The sequence below is a fragment of the Sciurus carolinensis genome, chromosome 5 (genome assembly GCF_902686445.1).
Source record: "Sciurus carolinensis chromosome 5, mSciCar1.2, whole genome shotgun sequence".
NCBI lineage: Eukaryota > Metazoa > Chordata > Mammalia > Rodentia > Sciuridae > Sciurus > Sciurus carolinensis.
Genome location: NC_062217.1, coordinates 158,298,497 through 158,320,915, shown reverse-complemented (window position 1 = coordinate 158,320,915; position 22,419 = coordinate 158,298,497). Strand labels below are relative to the sequence as shown.

Below are 22,419 nucleotides of genomic sequence, written 5' to 3'. Positions count from 1 at the left end.
AAGAATTAAGAAAAAAAAATGACCTAAAGATGCCCAGTCTTTAAGATCTTTTCTTTCCAATTACTTACAGCATTCAAACCTACCAATTTTTAATGGGCAAGAGTAGTATTTAACCTAGACTGACTAACTAATCCAATGCCTCATCATCCTAATAGGGTCATATGCTTAAGAGAGTTCTTATTATGATCATTTTAAATTATGACCTTCAAAGAGATATTGCTTATTTTAACTTGAAACTCTCTAAGTGAATACTTGTGGAAGAGACTGAGAAGTTTTAAATGCCCATTAATACTCACTCACCTCAAGAGAAACTAGACCAGATACATCCTCAGGGATCTTTGTGAGCTGATTAGTGGCTAAATTCAATTCTACCATGCTGGTCCAAGTTCCAAAGTCCAAAGGAAGTGATGTTAACTGATTGTCCTGGCAAAGACAAAAAGCAGCATTCCAGGTAGAGCCATTAAAACAAAGCTCCATATGTCCCTTCTTTTTGGAAAAAAAATTCTTAGAACAGAAATCTTATTCCCCTTGTTGAAGGGAGAAAAAAGAAAAGCACCAATTCTGTTTTTCTGTACACTAACTAAGCTTTTGCTTTTGAAGTTAAAGAGGAAGTTTGTTTCCTATGTGAATATTAGCAATGGAAATACAAAAATACCATACAGAGAAACCACTTGAGATTTCAAAGGTAATAGTAATAAATTTGATGTTTTCTTTCACAATAATGTACAGAAACCACTGGAAAGAATGTGAATATTCAAATTAAGATATGAGCACAATTAAAGAAGATACATATCATGGCCCAAAAGGAAACCCAGATGAGCTCAGGAATTGAAGAGACGCTGAGCAATAAAGCAGAGGAGGAAGATAGGATACATTCACCACTAAATAATAAAAACATGATTAAGTGGTACAATATTAATTTTATTTAACATTTTTAAATGACCTTTTTCCTGCCTACATGTATTCTTTTTTTTTTTTTGATACCGGGGATTGAACCCAGGGGCACTTAACTTAGTCACATCCCCAGCCCTTTTTGAATTTTATTTAGAGACAGGGTCTCATGGAGTTGCTTAGGTTCTCACTAAGTTGCTGAGGCTGGCTTTGAACTCACCATCCTCCTACTTCCCAAACTGCTGGAATTACAGGTGTGCACCATTGCACCAGGCACATGATCACTTTTAAGACGCACTTTCATCAATAACAACTCTAAACAAGCTATTATATTGGTAATGGGAGAGGGTGATACCACCCTTGTCCGAGTTGGGTATCAATATGCCAAAATGTTAACCTCTTGGTCATGGAATTCTTTTATGTTCTTTTGTTAGTGTATATTTAATTTTTTGGCAATACTCAAGGATCACGTGTCTCATTTTACACAAAATACAATATGAAGAATCCCAATTACTGAATATATTTGAAAATCAAGTTTTTGTTTTATAACACTGAAATTTGTTATTAAAAATATTTAACATTACCTATCTATGTGTGGACAGTATGATAAAGTATTTTCATTGAAAAAGATTTACTACTGGTGCTTATAAGAGGAAAAAAATATCAAGCTTCATTTTGATTTCTTCAAGAGAAAGTTGTGTTAAACATTTATCAGTTTGAAGAAAAATTAAGGCAAAGCGGTATACAGAGTTTTATTAGTTTACTGAAAACAAGTCTTTCTAAGCTAATATACTGTAATAATGTCAAATTCATAAAAATGTACAACCAAATGCAAAAACTAATGAATATATGGACCACTATGTTCTAAATCTATTATTATAAAATGAACACAGAATTAATGGCATTTACCACTATATTATTATTACTGCACATGTTAATTATGTAACTATATTAAAATTTTTGACTGTGATAAGATTTTTAATTTACAATATTCAGTCATTATGTACTTCCAAAGAATCATCAAAAAGATACTATATTTATGACTAAGTGTAGACAGAATCAAGAAATTATAAATTATAAAGAACAATAATTATGTTGAACGGCTCAAAGACAAGAAAATGTAGCATGACGTAATATAAAAAATCCTCTACCTAAAATCAGAAAACCTAGGTTCCTGAATTCCTACCTCAGTCATGAATTAGTTATGTGGCCAAATAAGCAGTCTTCTCTGTGTGGAAAGTTTATTACAAAGTAAATCATTGGACTAGATAATTCACCATTCTTGGCCCCTCACAATAAACTATTACAAATGTGAGATCCATTCACTGTATACAGATAAGCAAAAAGAAACTAAAGATCACCCATAAATAATTCTGATATCCAAAGAGATACATTTTAGAAAACACTGAGTGTATGCATGCATATAAATATCTGAGTGTTTAATATATAATTAAGCATATCAAAAACAGCTTTAAAAACTATGTAATAGGAAGAAAAAAATTTTTTTTTTTACATGCTGGAACTTCCTAATACTTAATAAACTAAGAATATCATAATTGGTATTCAATGTTCTTCTATATAAGAGCATCAATTTTGGTGGCTCCACTTTAAAAAATTAAATCCCTGATAGTAATAATACGTTGGTACCTTTAAAACAGTTCTATAACAAACATACCTACAACTATACTTTTATGAATGTTCATGATTATTTCTTGAGGACAAATTCCTAAGGGTACACACAATTCTAAGATATTTATTATCTGATAAAAATGCCCTGAAGTATCCTTATTATTGGTTTAGATTTCATCAATGAGGTAAAAGACACATTGTCCACACCAATAGAGAAAATAGAAATATCAATTGTAATTCTTCCTCTCCTAATACAAACAGCTTACCTTCATGTTCAGCTTACTTAATACTTTTGCTCTAGAGAAAATTCCAAATGGGATTTTATTGATTCGATTGTGTTCCATGTTGAGGGAATAGATGGTGGAAAACTGAGATGGACCACCCACTGGATACAACTGGAAGCAATTTCTAGCTAAGGTCAAACTATTCAGTTTCACAAGACTTGATAAAAGACTCTGTTTAAAAAAAAAAAGGCATAATATTTAGAATTGAAACAATTTGAACAGCACAGCAAATTTCAAACACAGATGCCCTAAAGGCCCTTGCAGGTAAGGAACCACGGAGACCGGTTAAGCTGGTTCTGTGACACTTTATCCAGACAATTACTATTCAATTCTAGCAGGCTGTTTGTTGACTTGCCTGGTAGAAACTGTGAAGTGAATGCAGTCAGACTTTCAGGTTTCACAAGAAAACATGAAATTTCCTTTAAAAAATTGTTTGGTTTACTTTATCTAAAACACTGGGACATAAAAAACATATTTGTGTCTGTGTGTAAGAAGTATCTCAAGGGTGGCCAGTCTGAGACTTGCTATAGAGCAGAAGCTTTAGTTTTAGATAAGCATGGTTTGAGTTCTGGCTCTGACACTGAATATAACCAATCATATCTAGATTTTAGTTATATATCTATCTCTAAATTAGTATTAAGATTAACATAATGCCTGGCACAGAATAAGTCATTATTCAATAATTTAATGGTTCCTTTTAGGACTACTAAATTAAGAAAGTGATATTGTATAACACGTTCCTTTTTTATATGGTAAAATCTGAAGGAATATGAGTATTTATTAAAGAAGCACTTATTAAACCCATAACCTCAACTTTCCCTATTTTACTTTCCCACTATGTAAAGAAGTGTATAAATATAATCTCTGCCATTAAGAACACTAAACTTTTTAGAGAAATAAAGCACATATAGGAAACAATTAGAAAATAATGCATAATTGGTATATCATCAATAATAAATTATACAGAATAGGTTCTCATTATGTAAGCTGGATCAAGGAAGAACAGCATTGGTATCCCCTGAAAGACTCTTACAAATGGAGACTCTGGACCCACTCCCACAGAATTACTATGCATAATAACAAAATTCTCTGTTGACTTGTATGCTCATATTTAAGAAACACTGGTATTGGTTATTCAAATAGTTTTGAATTCTGGCTTTATCTTTTAATAGCTTGTAAATTAGGACAAACCATTTTCTTTCTTCTTTTCATTTTTTGGTACTGGCGATTGAACCCAGGGGTGAGCTATATCCTTGGCCCCTTTTTAAAAAAATCTGAGACAGTGTTTCACTGAGTTGCTCAAGCTGGCCTTGAACTTATGATACTACCTCAGCCTCCCAAATAGTTGGGACTGCAGATGTGCACCACTGTGCCTGGTTGGGCAAGTTGTTTTTATTAAACCTTGGTTTATTCACTTTTGAAATGATAATGCCTTACTTTATGGGTTGTAATGAAGACAAAAAAAGAGATAAAATACACAGTTTTACAATACCTAACATATAAGTGCTCACATTTTAAATCTATTTAAAATTCAAAGAAGAGAAATACTACAATAACTAGAAATGCATAAAAGAGGCCGAGATAAAATCTTGAAAGGTGAAAAAAATTTTTCAGAATTCACAACAGAAAAAACATTCTAGATTGAGGTAAAAACATGAGCAAAAAGAAACTCAAGCACATTGAGAATATGTGGTTTTAAGTCCTATTCAAAATTCAGTTGTCCTCCATGAAAGGCTTGGTACTGAGATGCTAGTAAGTATAAATGGCAAGGTAAACCAAAGGAATGAAATAAGTATATAATTTAAGGTGTAATCTAGTAAAGTAAGATTTGTTTTTTACACTAACCATTAAGAAGCTATCCTTAGCATCTACTTTTGTACACAAACAAAAGGTGGGAACAGATAAGAGTAGTGCTTGAGAAAACCTTGTATGACAACTCAAGAAAAATGTCTTCAATCTATTTTATCGTAACAAGTCTTATCGAGTTTCATGGAAAAAAAACATTATTCTTAAAATGACTTAAACTACTGAATTGACATTCTTCTATGACAAAAATATTAATATCTGAATATACTAAGAGGGTATAAGAAGGCAGCTCTTCAGTCCTTTATTTCTTATATCATATTGTGAAATGGGTATATCATTCCTTTAGAGTCAGAAATATCTGGATTCCTATCTTAGGTCTTCTACATAGCGATTTTGCCAACTTTGGCAAATTGACTGGATAATATCTCTCCCCATATTTTCAGAAAAAAATGTTTAAGGTAACAAATTTGGCCAACCTAAAACCTCAAGTCTTTTTTCCCTATCTATTCAATAAGAATATCCCCAACAAATAGGATTATATTAAAGATTAAATGAAATAATACAAGTAGAGCTCCTAGCTTCATGCCTTGAGTGTATGTATTTAAAGTTGTAAGTTCCTTTTCCTTATGTGTATTTGTCTAGATTAAAACTAGTCCATTTTCATATAATCTTCAAAGGGAAACACTTATAGTCATTTTACCAGCCTTGATTTCAGCAATATAAAAAGTTTTCATGAAATCCACTTTCATGATTTTTCTTTCTTACCTTAGCTTAAATGCCTTGTAAGTGCTGTCTAATGGATTTTATTGTTTTCCTTACTGTGTTTATTATAAATGTAGATAATCACATATTTGCATTAAGAACATGCTACTTCCAAAGCACACAGACTACTTTTAAATTAGACAATGCTTTCCCATTTTTGGACAACACCAATCATTTCACCCATAAAAATCTATATTTGAAAATGAGACCATTTAAATGCACATATGCATGCACACACAAAATCTTCCACATTCATACTGAAAAGTGTCACCTTCTTCATAATCCTCTTATCAAAAGTAAAAAGGGTAATACTTCCATGCTTGCGGCATGTGATAAATAGCGCTTTTTGTTTTTTTTTTTTTTTTTTTTTTTAAACAGGAAAAAAAAAAAAAAAACAAGATTGGTAGTTACCAGGATTAGGTGGAAGAAGGGAATGAATAGGCAGACTATAGAGGACATTTAGGCAGTGAATTTCCTTTATATAATATTATAATGGTAGCTATACATTATTATAAATTTGTCTTAATGAATGGAATGTATAATGCCATGAGGGAACTCTAATGTAAGCTATGAACTTCAGGTAATCATGGTGTGTCCAGAGAGGTTCATAAACTGATTTCAATAAAGGTACCGAGCCTGGTAGGTGATGTTTATAATAGGGAATGCTATTCATGTGTGGGGACAGGGAAGATATGGAAGCCCACCACCCACTCAATTATGGTGAACTTAAAACTGCTTTTTAAAAATTTTGACTAAGTTAAATAAAAAAAAATTGAATGGGTAGAAATGGAGATCATCATGCTATGTGAAACATATCAGTCTCAGAAAAATCAAGAATCTAATGTTTTCTCTCATATGTGGAGACTAGAGCAAAATAAGGAAAGGATAGAAGGGAGGATGAGTTATCAAAAAGATATAGGAAAGATCAGTAGAAGGAGATAGGGAGAAAGGAAGAAAGGGAAGGGGGAGATGGCAAATGCATTTTTAAAAATCATGCTATATGCATACATAAACATAACAGGGAATTTCAGCTTTATATATAAGTAGAAATAACCAATTAAAAAAAAAAACAGGAAAAAAAAAAAAAACACCAAATAGATGAGCAAAAGAAAGATCACTAAAGTACAGGAAGGAAAATGGGGGAGGGAGCATGGGAAGGAAAAGGGAGGAACCTGAACTAAAAATCAAGTTCCATGTATATATGATTTTGTCAAAATTGACCCAACTACTATGCATAACTATAATGCTCTAATAAAGCAAAACCCAAAACATCAAAACATACTTAAATAAATACATATGTATACACACACACAGACTCTTAAGTTTTTCTACTTTTTGAATTTTGATATAGTTCCAGACTTTATACTTAGGCACATGGATATATTAAAAGCACTCACTCTTACTTAAGCTCACAAATCATACCCAAAGAGAATCTCAACAAGAACTAGTAAATGTGCTAAATGCTTACCCTATTATGGATATGAGTCATTCATTAGAAAGAGGGATGACATTAAACAATAGAACCTCACCCATTTTGATCATTCTAAATTACTATTATCACAGAAAGACAAATATTCAGATATTCTGGTTTTCAGGTCAATATCTGATATCTGTGGATTTACTCCTTATTCCACTTAACCTGCTCTCAAGAAAAGTACTCTTTTGTCACAGGTAAGATACTGTCACAGCAGTCTTAATGAATTGATACAGCCTAGAAACTGCAATTGTGGGAAACTCACTTCCTCACCAACAACCATTACTAGAGACTGAACCCGAGGGCACTCTTAACCACTGACCCACATCCTCACCCCTTTTCATTTTGTGAGATAGGATATGGTTAAATTGCCCATGCTCAAACATGCATGCCTCAAACATCCAATCTTCCTGCCTCAGTCTCTGGAGTAGTTAGGATTATAAGCAAGCACCACTTTGCCTGGTAGAAACTCATCTTTAAACTCTGGTAAACCAGTTTTATGAAAATGCAGGCACCCAAATTAACAGGTTTTGTTTTGTGTGTGTGTGTGTGTGTGTGTGTGTCTCCATTCCCTTAACAAAGCAAATGAATTTATCTTACAAATTAACTAATATAAATTCTACCATTTCATCTGCCCAAAATGTTCTTCATATTTTAAGCTTAAATATGAAACACAGGAAAACAAACAGTCAAAACATAGTAGGGCCACTTATATAAGACATTTTTAATTGTTAGGGGGAAAAAAAGACTGCAAAAGCTGTATCAATCCTTAAGTTCACAATTCCAGTCTTTTGTAAGAATATTATGAATGAATAAACATAAGCAAACATTTATTCAGTGTGAGTGATTCCCTTTCATTGTTAAGACAGACAATTTAAAAGAGTATTATATCTTACCCAATCAATACCAAGGCAAAATAAAAGAAATTTGTTAATATAAACCCAGGTTAAAAGCAATTTTAAAAATGACATATTTTGGTGATTGTAATATACTAAACACTTTAATATTACTACACCAATAGGGTAAAAATTTGGGTCACATGAGAAATGCAGCTAATACTGATTTTAATAGTAAGTAATATGTTCTGTTGAGATCATTCTTACCATTTGTCATGTTTCTACAGTACCTTTTTTTAAGGAACTGGGCAGTGTAGATGAGTTTTAAAACCAACCATACAGCTTTTTCTTAATTTTTATTGCCAATACCCAAAATGATATGAGAAAGATTTACACAGTGGTATCGGGGACTACAGCACACCAATTTTCCTTCTGATTTTTCCCTTCATATTTAAAACAATTGTTTCCCTAGATCCTTTCTTTCTTCTTTGGAATTTTTATCTTAGTGGTACTATACAGCATATTTATTAAACAATCTCAGTCACCAAATTACTTACCCAGCTATAAAAATTGATTAGTTTTCCCTGAATTCTCTTGAAGACGTATTTCAATCAAGCAATGTTTTCTCTAATCTAATTCTTACCTCTGGTAAAGTAGAAATGTTATTGTTCTCTAAATTTAATTCTTCAAGTGCACTGCATTTTGCTAGTGATCTGGGTATTGCTGACAGTCTGTTGTATCTCAGACCAAGACGATTTAAACTAGACAGGTTTCCTGTAAATATAAAAGGAACTTATTATGCAGAAAATTTAATGAATTTGTTTACTGTCACAGGCTATCCACTGAATTACAAGATTCTTATCTTCTAGAACCAAGGAACTTGTATTGGAGAAATAATGAAATATGCAGTTATTACTTTTTGAGCGACCTATTAGAAAGTATTGGTATCCTTTAGCAATTTAATTTTTAGATTCAATTTGTAACAAGTATTACACAGGTTGAGCATCTCCAATGTGAAAATCTGGAATGCTCCAAAATCAAACTTTCTGAGCACCATAAACAAATACATTTATATTAATCAAATCTAAGAAAATCCTGCTTGGGCATATATTAGCCACTAATGAATAAATTAAAAAGTGTTATCTTCTCCAGGCATTTTCACATTTTATTGTCAAGACAAGAATACACATAAGCTACTTAGATGAATATGATGACATCTACTATTATAAAAGATCCAAGTCAAATTAAACTTACCAAATAACATATATAAGAAAAAAGTTTCTTTGATACAACTATTGCTATAACATTCTTAAACAGGCCAGGTTAAAATGCCAGATGTTGCCTTTACTTTCCAATTTTCTTTTCCAGTGTTAGAAAATATAGAAATGCTATCTGGTCTATATGTCACAAAGTTTTTAGTGACAAATATTTTGTGGGCTTTCAATTTTCAGAACCTTCTAGTCTATTCATTTCTTTCTTTTTCATTTGATCTTTTTTTTAAGTTGTTATAGGATAAACTTTCTTTTTGATGCTTATAGAAAATACATTAGTTGATAGCATAAATTAAGCCTTGGAACTTAAGAGGACAGTCATTATGCCCCATAAACCTCATCCACTTATCATTCATCTGCTTCTTTCCCTCTTGCTGAAGAAAGTTACATGCTAATGATTAATTGGTGCTGCTTTACTCTCTACATTTTCTAAAAATTAGTCATTGACAATAATAAACTTTCATGAGTCTATACTACAAATCTAGTCAATTATGCAGAAAAACTTGGCAATCATTTCAATTTTTCCAACTATAACTACTGCTAGGCTCACTGACATCACTTTCCTTCAACAGTGTTGGAAAACTGGGCCAAGAGTATGCCGTTTCAAATTAAGATTCTAACAGTCATAAAAAATAGAATACAAAAACAACAATGAAAACTACCACTTAGGAAAGATTAAGTTTATTTTGTCTTTAAAGTATTTCTAAATTAACTTAGGAAATTCACTAGCATCTTTCTAATGACACTCCAGTACACTGTATCGATTTTTGAAGGAGGAATGGAAATGAGAGGTTTGGGTGATTTTCCAAAGCTCCCGAGAATTTAGATGTTGGTAATACAGGCAGAAATATTTACTATTGCTATCACTGCATTATGACATTGAATACAGTAGACATTTCATTGGCAAAAAGTAAAATAATCCATGACTAAATATGTTAAGTTGTGTGTATTTTAAAAAATGGAAAATATCTAAATGTTCAGCAGAAAAAGAATATTTAAATTGGAGGCACCACCACATGATATAAAAACGAAAGTGTTTTATATTACTTATGTGACAAAGGTAAGTTATTTAACCTCTCTGAATCTGTTTTCTCATCCACAAAGTGGAGATAATGCTGCATACCTGACAGGACTGCTCTTAGGTCAGACACAATCTGGATACTTAGTGCCATGACTGACATATAACAAATATTAAACGCAAAATCTTTATTTTATGGTATGGCTATATTCTGTGGTAATCTGTACCTATTAAAATTTTGTTACAAATAATCTGAAGATATGAAAGACTTCAAGTTATTAAGTGGAAAAAAGGTAACAAAATATGATCTCAATAACCTAAAAAATATGCATGCAAAAAAGTGGGGGAATGCATCAAAACTAACAATGTAAAACTAAAACACAATGGCAGAACTATAGAATGGTTAAAATTTTCATCTCAACTGGTCTACATTTTCTCTAATGTTTTAAGTGTTTAATAATTTAAAAGCATCTGGATAAAGAACAAATCTAATTCTAAAGTCATTTTAAAAAAAATTCCATGTACTCCATGTTTATATAAATATGTCAAAATAAACTGTCATGTGTAACTAAAAAGATGCAATGTGGCATCTGTCTACCATCCATCCTTATTTATGGAAAAATATATTAAAGAGAGAATACTACTGTGCCCAATTTGCATTGTATACCCTTTTTGTGACATTTTAGACTAGAGTCTATATTGACATACATAAAAATCCATATACAGATACATTCATAACATACATTTATAATTTAAAACGCCATTTAAAAGACTGGAAATGTTCTGAAAATGTAGCTGTAAAATCTGTAACACTGAAAGCTCAGAAATACTGTTGCAATCTTTTCCTTGTAGCATGGCACTCAATAAGGCATTCAAAAGGCAGTATTCGCAAGCTGAAACTCATATGACAATAAGCAAATTTGAAGAAAATACATCTTAAAGTCAGATAATTCTCTAAATAGTCCCGTGTATTGGTTCAAATATTTAAAAGTGATGTCTACTTTATGATATCTTAAAAAGTAAGGGTATAATTTACAAATGGCAGGTTGTTATGGTTCATGCCTAAAATGTTCTCTTGTCCCATAAAGACTATTTGATTCTATCTACTACCATAAAGGTTACTTGATTCTAGTCTTTAATCTTAGCAGAGACGAGTTACAACTGGTAAAGCAGTTTATAAGTTATCAGAGTAAGTTTCATTATAGAGTGACCCTATAATACTGTCGAACTCATAATTTAGGTTAAGTTTGTTCACAAATTTCTGAAGTCTAAAGAGGATTGTTATGTTTCAATTTGTTTACAAGATGCAATACTCATGACAAAATATTTAAAATCAAATTATTACGGTTATTTCACTATTAATTGTGCCTTCTAAGCTAATCTGTTTTTCAGATAGAAATTTGATAACCTATGAATGCAAAGACCATAGGGGAAAACACCTATTAACAATACACACCATCTGCATACTAAAGAACAAAGTAGAAACATCCAGAAATTTTATTCTAGACATCTCCAAGACAGTTTCCTGATACTCCTTTAACTTCATATTCTGTGACTCAGTTCTACACACCTCTCAAGAAGCTGCAGTGGTGCACTTACAACACTGTGCTTCTCTCATCCAAGGGTTGTACTGATTACAAATGTTTGTTTTTTATTTATTTTTAGACTCTTCTGAGTTCTCTATTGTCAGAATCCGAGAGCAGAGCCAGGCATATGACACACATTTGATCATTACAAGAAGTTTTTTAGAATAAAGTAAAAATTAAGAAATATTAATGTTGAAGCTTATACTATACAAAACTATGTTTAGAAAAGAAAAATTTATCTCCTCAGTTGAAAATACTTATTTTTTAATTAAGTTTTATCTCCTTCAAGTCAATCAAATTCTGTGTTCTCAAAACACATTTCTGGCTCTCTGCTCCTCCCCATTCGACAGACAGTCGCTTCTTCTCAACTAGTACAATGCCAGCCACGTCCCTGAGACACAATGGTGAAGGTAGGAGTGATATATTGTGCATATTGTGCATCATATTGTGCACCTGGTCACCAGGGCTGCTTTCAACTCTGGCAAAGTGGATATTGTCGCCATCAAAGACCCCTTCATTGACCTCAACTACATGGTCTACATGTTCCAGTATGATTCTACCCATGGTAAATTCCATGGCACAGTCAAGGCTGAGAATGGGGAGCTGGTCATCAATGGAAAGTCCATCTCCATCTTCCAGGAGCGAGATCCCGCCAACATCAAGTGGGGTGATGCTGGTGCTGAGTATGCTGTTGGGTCCCCTGGTGTCCTCACTACCATGGAGAAAGCCGGGGCTCATTTGAAGGGCAGTATCATCATCTCTGCCCCTTCTGCTGATGCCCCTATGTTTTTGATGGGTGTGAACCTTGAGAAGTATGACAACTCTCTCAAGATCGTCAGCAATGCCTCCTGTACTACTAACTGCTTTAGCTCCCCTGGCCAAGGTCATCCGTGACAACTTGGGCATTGTGAAAGGACACATGACCACAGTCCATGCCATCACTGCTACTCAGAAGACTGTGGATAGCCCCTCTGGGAAACTGGGGTGATGACCATGGGGCTGCCCAGAATATCATCCCTGCATCTACTGCAGCTGCCAAGGCTGTAGACAAGGTTGTCCCTGAACTGAATGGGAAGCAAACTGGCATGGCTTTCCGTGTGCCCACCCCCAACATGTCAGTTGTGGATTTGACCTGTTGCCTGGAGAAAGCTGCCAAACACGATGACATCAAGAATGTGGTGAAGCAGGCATCAGAGGGCCCCCTCAAGGGCATCCTGGGCTACACCGAGGACCAGGTCATCTCCTGCAACTTCAACAGTGATACCCACTCTTTCACAATGCTGGGGCTGGCAATGCCCTCAATGACCACTTTGTCAAGCTCATTTCTTGGTATGACAATGAATTTGGCTACAGCAACAGGGAGGTGGACCCTATGGTCCACATGGCCTCTAAGGAGTAAGAGTCCCTGGACCATTTGCCCCAGCAAGAACAGAGGAAGAGAGAGGCACTCAGCTGGGGAATCCATGCCACAAACTCAGTCCCCTCAACATACTGAGAATCTCCCCTCCTCCCAATTTCCATACCAGATCCCCTGAAGAAGGGGAGGAGCCCTACTGTCACATACCATCAATAAAGTTCACTGTACTCTGCCCCCCCCCCGCAAAAAAAAAAAAAAAAAAAAAAAAAAAAACCACATTTCTCATTATCTGTCCTGGCTTTATTTCCTCCCCTCATTGTTTGAAAACAAAATCACTATGATACATGGCCTTGAAGGCTACTTTTTAACTTTACCCTATGCCATAACAATCAGGGTAAATCATTCAACATAGGGGGAAAAAAAAAAAAAACTCAACTAAAAAAACAACCTATTTTCCTAAAATACCATATGTAAGCACTCTCTGCTAGCTTTTAAGGCTCCCCAAGATACAATCTAACCCTACCAGTTCAGATACCGCATGAATGCTATATATAAGTACAGTGCCAAACCTAAGACATAGTCTACTCTCTCAAGCTCATTATGTACAGTAACATTTTTTCACACATAACTATTATAACTAGATCATGATAGTGCCCTAAGTATCAACAAAATGCTATGGATTTTTATAGAAAATAGAAAATTTCAAGCAGGAAAGAGCAAAGTTGACTTTATAACAGCAAATTTCTCAGCAAAAACTCTAAAGGCCAAGAGGGCATGAAATAATAAATTTCCAGCCCTAAAAATAATTGCCAAGATGACTAAAAATAATTGCTAGATGACTATAACCAGTAAAGTTATGTTTCCAAAGTAAGTAAGAAATACCTTCAAGGCTAAGCATAAACTGGAGAAATTAATGACTACTAAAGGAGATTTACAAAAGATATTTACAGAAATCCTAAGACGCAATCACAATCACAAGAGCAATGAAAAGAATCTCACTAGAACAGATAAACAAATGAGAATTAATAATCAAACATGATTAATTTAGTGAACCATCAAACCTCTAAGATGAATAAAGGAAAACTAGATTATTCAAAACAACTAGAAGATATAAAACAAAATGACAGGAATTAGTACATACCTTTTAATAATAACCCTGAATGTAAATGGTCTTCACTCCCCAATTAAAAGATGCAGATTTGCTGACTACATTAAAAGATCCAAAAATCTGCTGCCTGTAAGAAACTCCTATCACCAGAAAAGACAAACACATTGAAAGTCAAAGGACAGAAAATGATATTCTAAGCAAATGGTATCTGAAAGCAAGGAGCAGCTATATTCATAGCCAACAAAATAGACTGAGGTCAAAACAACTCACATGATACAAGAAATTCACTATATATTGATAAAGTGAACAATCCATAAAGAAGTCAACATATCCAATTTTATAAACAAACATTACTGGCATAAAGGTAGAGATAAGTCCCAGTACAAAAACAGTGGGTGACTTCAATATGACACTATTACCAATAACTAAATCATCTAAACAAAATAAACATATAAGACCTACCAAAATTGAACCAAGGAGATATAAAAACCTAAACAGATCAATAACAATGAGACTAAGACAGTAATCAAATATCTCCCAACAAAGAAAATTTAGGACTGGACGGATTCACTGCTGAATTTCACCAGATTTTTAAAGAGTACCATCAATGTTCTTCAAATTATTCCCTTAAATAGAAAAGGCAGAAACCTTCCAAACCTTCCAAATTCAGCCAGCATTAACCTGATACTAAAAAAGAACACAGCAAAAAAAAAAAAAAAAAAAAAAAGACAACTGTCAACTAATATCCTTGACCAACACAGACAGAAAAATCCTCAATAAAATACTTGCAAATCAAATTTAACAACACATTAACAAGATCATACACCAGGATGAAGCTGGTTTCATTCCAGGGATGCAAGGATGTTTCAACATATACATATCAATAAACATAATACAGCACATAAAGAGATTTTTAAAATCATAGGATCATCTTTATGATGCAGAAAAGGCCTTTAATAAAGTTCAACATCCCTTCATGATAAAAATCCTGAAAAAAATTAGGTACAGAAGGATCATACCTCAACATAATAAAAGCCATATTCACAAAAACTACAGCCAAAATCATACTAAATAGGGGAAAAACTGATAACATCTCCTCTAAAATGAAGATTGAGATAAGGACATTCACTCTCCTCCACTCTTGTTCAATATACTACATATTCACAATAGCCTCAAGAAAATCCATAAAATATCTAATAATAAACCTAACCAAGGAGGTGACCTGTATGATGAAAATTATAAAACTGAAGAAAGAAACTAAAGACAACACTAGCAGATGGAAACACCTTCCATGTTCATGAACAGAGAAAATATTGTTAAAATGTTAAAAGTAATCTACAAATGCAATGGAATCCTTATTAAAATACCAATGCCATTCTTCATAGAACTAGAAAAAACAATCCTAAAATTTAATGGTACCACAAAAGACCCTGCATAGTCATAACCTGAGCAAAAGAGCAATGCTGGAAACATCACTACCTGGTTTCAAAATATAGTACACCAAGCTGGAGTAATAAAACCAGCATGGGTATTCACATAAAAACAGCTAAACCAATGGAACAGAAGATATGATTCAGTCTTCTGATTCTCCACAAAGTGCCAAAAATATGCAAGGCAAAAAGAGTCTCCTCAACAAATGGTGCTGAAAAAACTGTACATCAAAATATGTAAGACTGAAATTAGATCCCTATTCTCTTACACCTCACCCTGCACAAAAATTAACTCAAAATGGATCAAAGACCTTAATGTAATACCCAAAACTTTAAAACTATTAAAGAAAAATGTAGGGAAAATACTTCCAAATATACACATGAGCAATGATTTCCTGAACAGAACTCCTAATACATTAGGAAATAAAAGCAAAAATTGACAAACAGAAGTATATAAAATTAAACAATCACCAAAGTAAAGAGAACATACAGCACAGGAGAAAATATTTGCTAGCTATTAATCTGACAGAGGCTTAATGTCCAGACTATATAAAGACCTCAAAAACTTAATATCAAAATAATACAATTAAAAACTGGGCAAAAGAATTAAACATTCTCAAAAGAAGAAACACGAGTGGTCAAAAAAAGGTATGCAAAAAAACTCAACATCTCTAGCAATCAGGGAAACGCAAATCCAAACTGCACTAAGATTTCACCTTGCTCCAGTCAGAATGACAATTATCAAGAATACAAATAATAAATGCTGGCAAAGATGTGAGGAAAAAGACACACTTACACATTGTTGATGGGACTGCAAATCAGTACAACCACTCTGGAAAGCAATACAGAGAGTCTTCAAAAAAACAGGAATGGAACTACCATAGGATCCAGCTATTCCTCTCACTGGTATTTACTCAAACTAGAATCAACACACTATAGTGATACAGTCACATCAATGTTCATAGCAGTACACAATAACCAATTTATGGAACCAGCCCAGATGTCTGTCAAGAGATAAATGGATTAAGAAAATGTGATATATGCACACAATAGAGTTTTACTCAGCCATAAAGAAGAATGAAATTATGGCATTTGCCAGTAAATTGATGGAGTGAAGAACATCATGCTAAGTGAAATAAGCCAGACTCAGAAAATCAAGGGTCAAATGTTCTCTCTCATATTTGGAAGCTAGATCAAAATATGAAGAAAAGAGGGTCGGGAATCAGATAACAGATATAGGGAAAACCAGTGAAGTAGTAGGAGGATATCAAGAGGGAGAAAGGGACGACAGACAGAAAAAGGAGAAGAAATGTGGAATAAAATTTTAAAAATCACAGGTAATTCCATCTTTATGTATATGTAGAAAGCACCAATCAAAAATAAATAAATGAAAGGAAGATCAATAGAGGAAGGAGAAATAGGGGGAGGGAAGAAGAGAAAAAGAGCAAGGAACAGGACTGTAATGGAGTAAATCAAATTCCATGCATGTATAATTTGTCAAAATGAACCCAACTACCATGTAAACTATAATGCTCTAACTTTAAAAAAGGAAAATAAAATGGGCAAATGATCTGAACAGATACTCCCAAAAGAAGTACAAAGAACCAATTAATATATGAAAAAAATGCTCGCCATCTTTAGTCATCATAGAAATGCAAATCAAAACTACCTTGACATTCCATCTCACCCCATCAGAATGGTGGTTATATATTTTTTAAAAAAGTAAACTAATTTTGGCAAGAATATGAAGAACAAGGAAATGTGAATTAACTAGTACCACCACCATGGAAAATAGTATGAAGTTATTTAAAAACTAAAATTGGAGGTACCATGATCCAGTTACACCACTCATGGGTGTATACCCAAAGGAAATAAAATCAGCATACAAGTGATATCTGCATACCTGTCTTTATTGCAGCACTATTCACAATAGCCAAGTTATGCAATCAGTCTATGTGCCTGTCAACAGATGAGTAGATAAAGAAAATGTGGTATAAATATATAATGGAGTATTATTTAGTCACAAAGAAAAATCATGTCAATTTCAGGAAAATGGATGGAATGAGGTCATCAGGGTAAGTGAAATAAGCAGACAAGGAAAGATAAGTACACATGTTTTCTCTCATTTGTGAAAACTAACAAGAACCAAAAAAAAGGAACATAGAAAATGAATTATAAGAAAAAGGGAAGGGGCCCTGGAAGGAGTAGAGAGAAAAGGGAAGCAAGAGAGGATAGTAGGGTGGGTGAATATGATTAAAGTACCATATATTCTTGTATGGAAATGTCACAGTGAAACCCATTGGTCTGTACCATCGATATGCACTAATACATTTAAAACTTCAAAATCTTCTAATAAAATTTTAATTTGTACACAGTTGAAGATAAAAAGAGGCCGCCAATCTTAAAAATAAACTAGAAGTATACAAGCCATACCCTCTCTCTTCTTCATACCACTGTTTTCCCTAAGCTGGAAAGATGATACAATGTAATATAATGGTTGAAAGCAGTCACCAAGGTATCTTTGGAGTTTGCCACAAGAGTAAAGCACTTAATAATGGAAAGAGGGCTGGGATTGTAGCTCAGGGGTACAGCACTTGCCTAGCACGTGCAAGGCACTGGATTTGATTCTCAGCACCACATATAAATAAATGAATAAAATAAAGGTCTATCAACATCTAAAGAAAAAAATTTTTAAATAGTGAAAAGACCCCATAAATTTGCTTTATCAACTGACATGTCTCATCCACTTTTTACAGAATACGAGACGAAAGTAATGTTTAATTTTTTTTGGTTTCACTGAAATCTAAAAACTTCATGGTAACAAAGATTAGTATTGTAATCAAATCAAATTCTACACTTTAATTCAAAGCCTGATGCATAGAACCAGATTCTTGAAACTTCTAAAACCAAATCTCGTTTTGACAATCAGAAGATTCCTGGCATTTAAAAATGACCAAGTAAAATAGAAGCAGTGAAATTGCTACTTGCTATCATCTAGTACCAAAAATGGTACCCTCCATATTTCCTGAATCTAAACTTTCTCTTTTTCCTTTTTGGTGGAGTGGGAAGGAATTGAATTTTATAAAATGTGATGGAGAAAATCATACATGCAGGAGTCTCAGGACTTACTTTACAACATGGTATATTCAGAGAGTCATCCACATTTTGCCAAAATCTATTACATTCAACAAAATAAAAGATATTAAAAAATTAAGGATGAAATATCAAAACTCTTATGTCAGGAAAAAGTGACAACGCAGGTTGGACATTCATTAGGATTTTCGCTCTATAGTGGTTTTGACTCTAACCTCTTTCAATGAGTGGTTTTAACCACAAACTAAACTGCAACCTAGAAATCAAGCCATAGTTTGTTTTAAATGTGAGTCATTGCGACTAAGAAATAAAATCAATATTGCTGAGCTTCTACATATAAATGTAGGGTAATCATTGTCAATCCCTTGCAGTTTGCTTAATTTTGACAGCCTGCTTTCTTATTAAGCTGTCATATTTTCAAAATATGGTGAAACAAAATGGCTATGAATTAAAATTAGATGCTTTCCATTTCAGCAAATATAATCAGCACCTTTAGGTTAATCAAGTGTTAACGTTTGAGTAAGACTGACTTAAAGTTGTCTTGATCTTATTTAACAAAGAAGAAAAAATTAGTAGAAAGAACATAGTTCTAAAGATAAAGTAATGACAAAAGTACAAATTTTTTTTTTCCTGGAATCAAACTGAAAAAAATGAAAGTAAACTGAAATCAGCAACACAAAAATTCCTGAAAGTTCAAAAAAAAAGAAAAAAGAAAACCACCATAAAAAAGAAAACTAGTAAAGTTGTTAGATAAGTCACAATGTAATTACCCAAAAAACTTAATTACTAAAACTCTACTTATGAATATAGTCATAATACTGATTATGAGCCCAATGAAACAAAAAGGACTTCTGTTAATTTTTCCTCAAGGCAAGATTTTGTTACCTATTTCTCTATCTAATTTTGAGAAAAAATAAGAAAGTAAAATATCTCTTCTACTTGAGACCCTTTCTCCCCAGATATCATAAAACCACCAGAAACTCCAGAGGCATATAAGGATATCAGGTTCAGTCTGAATCACAATGTCTTGTAATAAAGCTAATATTTTTGTCTGATAACCTTTTTAACAAAGAGTGCTGGCAAAACTGGTTATCCTTATGTAGAAGAATGAAACTAGACCCTAATCTCTCACCCTGTGCAAAAAAACAACTCAAAATGGATCAAAGACCTCAGAATTAGACCAGAAACTACGCAACCCTAGAGAAAAGATAGGGTCAACACTCCAGCTTTTAGACACAGGCAAAGACTTTCTTGATAGAACCACTAAAGCTTTAGGAAATACTGCAAAGAGTTAATAAATGGGACAACATCAAATTAAAAAGCACAGCAAAGGTAACAATTAGGAATGTGACAAAAGAAAGAACATGATGAATAGGAGAAAATCTTTGCTATTATTCTGAAAGAAAATTAATATCTAGAATAAAGAAATCAAAACAAAAACAAATAACCCAATTAATAAATAGGCAAATATATCAGACACTTCTCAAAAGAAGTAGTACAAACGGCTAACAAAATATATGAAAAAAATGTTCAACACCATTAACAACTAGGGAAATGCAAATCAAAACTGCAGTGAGTTGTCATCTCCTGGCAGTCATAGCCAGGTGCAATAGTGCACGCCTGTAATCCCAGCAACTCCAGAGACTGAGATAAAAGATTCACAAGTTTAAGGTCGGTCTCATTAACTTATTGAGACCCCATCTCAAATTTAAAAAAGGGCTGGGGATGTAGCTCAGTGGTAAGTGCCCTTGGATTCAATTTCAAAAAAAAGGCGACAAATAGAAACAATGATAAAACAATGCTGAAAAAAATGGAGAAATAGAAATACTTTTACACTGTTGGTAGGATTGTAGATTCGTACAACCACTACGGAAGTCTGTATGAAGGTTCCTCAAAAAACTAGGCATGGAAGCACCATATGACCTGGCTGTACAATACTCCTTGGTATTTTTCCAAAAGAATTAAAGTCATCATACTTCAATGTATGTTTTGTGCATACCCACATTTATAGGGAGCACAATTCATAACAGCTAAACTATGAAATCATTCTAGGTGTTGTTCATCAAGAGATGAATGGAAAGAAAGAAAATGTGGTATGTACTCGCAATGGAGGTTTTTTTTAAAGGGCAAGTTCTTTTTCAAAAATTTTTTTATTTGTTGATGGAATTTTATTCATTTATTTATATGTGGTGCTGATGATGGAACCCAGTGCCTCACACATGCTAGGCAAGTGCTCTACCACTGAGTCACAACCCCAGCCCCACAATGGAGTTTTATTCAGTCATAAAGAAGAATAAAATATATCATTTTCAGGAAAATGGATGGAACTTGAAAACATTATGTTAAGCAAAATAAGCCAAATTCAAAAGGTCCAAGATTGTATATTTTCTCTCACCTGTGGGAGCCGGAAGAAAAAATAAAAGAAAGGAGGCATGGGGAAGAAAACCTAATGAAAATCAATGGGAGACAAAGGAAAGAGGGGCCAAGGTGTAGGAGGCCGGAAATGCTGGATAGTGACAACTGGCCAAATTACATTGTTATATTGTGTGCATTTACAAATATGTAACAACAACAAAAAATCCCATCATTATGTACAACTAAAATACACCAATAAAAAAATGTGGAAAGAGAAATAGGAACACACAGTAACTAAGCACCAATGGGAAGAATCTAACTTTTAAACATTTCGAGTATCTTAAATTGTTTCTCCTGACTAATCTCCAGAAGAAGTAAAGCAACATTCTGCTTCTCTTTTGAAAACTAAAAGTTATTTTCTGAAAATGACATTCCACTGAAGTTATCATGCTGAGATTACATTTTTCCCTTTAACGTCCCAATTAGTTAGTTGTTCAAAATAAATTTAAAGACATATTTCAATGTAAGAACATAAAACAAATAAAAAGCAACACTATATACTCAAAAACTATACTGAAATAAAAATTAAAATACACATGTTGAGTTGGTCCAGAGCATACTAGGGAAATGCAAACTTGGAACCACAACACTGAGAAAGAAAATCTAGTTTTTCAATTGCAGAAATAAAGAATAATCCTTTGAGTGGCCAGGCTGAAAGATTTAAGTCATAGTTTTGATAATTTTGATAATTTTGATAATTCCAAAATACAAGAAAACTACCTCTTAGTTCTACTAAGATCTTCAAGGAAAGGAAGTTGGATCCTATGATTTTATACCCACTCAAACTATTCAAGTAAAAAGGTTATAAACCCAATAATAGGGACACTACTGTTCCCAAAAACTATATGTGAAGAAACTACTACAAGATTGACTATAGCCCAAATGAAAACTGACTAAAGAAACTATGGCAACAGTACTGCTGATGAACATTACGAATGAAACAAAAATGAAGGTTAGGGATATTAGCACAAAGTGTATTTTACTTGTCCAGACACTATATATTAAAAAAGAGGAAAACAGACCCCAAGAAGGCAGGAAGTAGAATAAATTCACTGACTTGAGTCATCTGCACAATGGCTCATGACTGACATTTACAAAACACCATATTCATCAAATGTAGAATATACATTCAATTGCACACAGAATATTTAACAAGATAGACCATATACTGCATCATAAAGTTTCAATACATTAAAAAGGATTCAAGCTGTACAAGGTTATGTTCTTCCCTACATGGAATAAAATTAGAAATCAATAACAGAAAGAAGGAAAACATGGCATATCAGAATTTGTGAGATGCTAACAAGGCAATACTTAAAGGGAAACTTATAGCAACAAATATCTTCAAGAGAAGGAAGGTGTAAATCAATGACCTCAAGCTCCTACCATGAGAAACTAGAAAAACAGCAAATAAAGTTCAGAGTAAGCAGATGACAGGAAATAATAAGGCTCAAAATGG

At 33.3% G+C, this 22,419-nt stretch overlaps 1 protein-coding gene and 1 pseudogene across 5 annotated transcripts in view; one reads left to right on the top strand and one right to left on the bottom strand.

The window, feature by feature from the left end:
- Shoc2 (SHOC2 leucine rich repeat scaffold protein) overlaps window positions 1-22,419 on the bottom strand; it is an 84,965-nt gene that overhangs the window by 5,668 nt on the left and 56,878 nt on the right. For 4 of the 5 annotated variants that reach the window (XM_047552809.1, XM_047552808.1, XM_047552811.1 and 1 more), the window contains exons 4-6: window positions 8,326-8,456; window positions 2,787-2,975; window positions 301-423 (exon numbers count right to left, since the gene is read on the bottom strand). In XM_047552809.1, the coding sequence (XP_047408765.1) occupies window positions 301-423; window positions 2,787-2,975; window positions 8,326-8,456 (443 nt within the window). The remainder of the gene's footprint in view (window positions 1-300; window positions 424-2,786; window positions 2,976-8,325; window positions 8,457-22,419) is intronic. The other variant, XM_047552812.1, reaches the window with a different exon arrangement.
- Window positions 12,011-12,956, top strand: LOC124984759 (glyceraldehyde-3-phosphate dehydrogenase-like; annotated as a pseudogene).